This window comes from Sinocyclocheilus anshuiensis, unplaced genomic scaffold (genome assembly GCF_001515605.1).
Source record: "Sinocyclocheilus anshuiensis isolate Anshui unplaced genomic scaffold, SAMN03320099.WGS_v1.1 scaffold293, whole genome shotgun sequence".
Lineage (NCBI taxonomy): Eukaryota > Metazoa > Chordata > Actinopteri > Cypriniformes > Cyprinidae > Sinocyclocheilus > Sinocyclocheilus anshuiensis.
Window position 1 is genome coordinate 124949 of NW_015540858.1, and position 1742 is coordinate 126690.

The 1742-nt window shown below is 35.9% G+C and overlaps 1 protein-coding gene across 1 annotated transcript in view; it reads right to left on the minus strand.

Moving 5' to 3' along the window:
* Positions 1-1742, minus strand: part of LOC107687921 (microtubule cross-linking factor 1-like) — a 58770-nt gene that overhangs the window by 10994 nt on the left and 46034 nt on the right. The window contains exon 10 of the mRNA XM_016485410.1: positions 570-737. Coding sequence (XP_016340896.1) covers positions 570-737 — 168 coding nt within the window. The remainder of the gene's footprint in view (positions 1-569; positions 738-1742) is intronic.

The following is a 1742-nucleotide window of genomic DNA, read 5'->3' on the forward strand; positions in this document are numbered from 1 at the left end:
TTTTTGTGGAAACGGTGATACATTTTATTTTTCAGGATTCTTTGATGAACAGAAAGAAAGAACAACATTTATGTGAAATAAAATTTGTTTTTTAACATTAAAAATGTCTTTACTGTCACGTTTGATCATTTTAATGTGTCCTTGATGAATAAATGTATTAATTTCTTTCTAATTTCCCTAAACTTTTTAATGGTAGTGTAAATCATTTAGTTTAAAATATTTTTAAGCTAAATATTTTTAAAACACTTTTTAACTATAAAATTAAATAATTGTTCTATACATTTTTTTAATGCAGTTAAAAATTCAATTTTATTAAAAAGTAACTATTCCACATATATATTAGTTTGTGCTTATATATGTGACTCATGAACGAGTGAGTGACCATTAATAGAGTTGATGTGATGTAGAGCGTTTTTTAGTTCAGTCACTTATGAGTTTCCATGTCTGCCATGTCTGTGTCTGAGAAGGTAGCTGCCTATGTAGACAGCAGTCCGGTTTTGCAACAGGTTTGAGGTGCTTGAGGTGCTGTCACAGGTGATTCTGCTGTGATGTCAGGTTTGTTTCTGTACCCTGGTGACGTGACTCCTCATTTCAGCGCGCTGTATCTCCCACGCCGCTCTCTCGTTGGCTAACGTCTGCTGCAGCTGCCAGCGCCGCTGCGCCTCCTCGCGGAGCTCCGCCCTGAACTCCTCCAGCAGGGAGCGCAGCGCGTGCAGCACACGCCGACTGTCCCCTGCCTGCACACATAGAGGACAGTGTTATTGCTCAGAGATTGCTCTGTTGTAGCTTAATGGAGTTCTCAGTTTAAGTATCAACTTCGTCTCAGATGTTTCTCCTGCTATTCTTTAGGAAAACGACACAAATGAGTCACTAGTTTTTATCTAGTAAGAGTGTAGTGCTATAAAATGAATGTGAACAGCAGCTCAGATCATTAATGAGAAATGTTTACGTTTACATTGAGATCTCTGACTTCTGATCGCAGACTTTTGTATCTTGAGCAGATCTTTTCTGAAACCCTACTCTCCCACATGTGAGTAAAAATCAGTGTTGGCTAGTATATGTCAACTAGTATACTAATTCTAACAATGCCAGAGAATGCACTATGGTTTAGCACGATTATCAAAGACTGTGTTGCAGTCATATAAATATATAATTTGACGTGCTGTGTGCGGCTCCACATGAACTCTATCTCTGCAAGTGCTGTGAGTTTGACTCACTTATAATGTGCATTTGTAAATGCAAAAAAAAAGCAAACAAATTAACCATAAATATCTGTATTGTAATTGTACTGTTGTTATATAAAATAATAATAATTAACATTTGTGCTGAGAAAGATATGAGAAGCAGGACTTTGTCATCTATTTAGTCTGTCTAGTCTCTGTTGATCTTATATAGGAGAAATAAGTGATATTTTGCAAAGATCTCATCTGTGATTTTTTTTTTCTGCATGTGAGGGACCATAAAATGCATTTCTAAGAGAGAACTGATTAGTTGTGGGTTTGTATTATTAATTAGGTAGAAGTGGGAGAGAGTTAATCATGACACAATAACTCAGTCTCTCTTAGTCAGCGCCTCTCTTAAGCGGCTTTAATTAAAGAAACAGTTCTGTCATTATTTATTAACGCTCGTCATTTCAAAGGCATCCTTTTCAAACTAAAAGTGAGCATAAATGAGATTTGTGATCAAAGAAGAACATTTATAAAATCTGAGACACATAATATCAAATCTCCTTTAAAGGGATA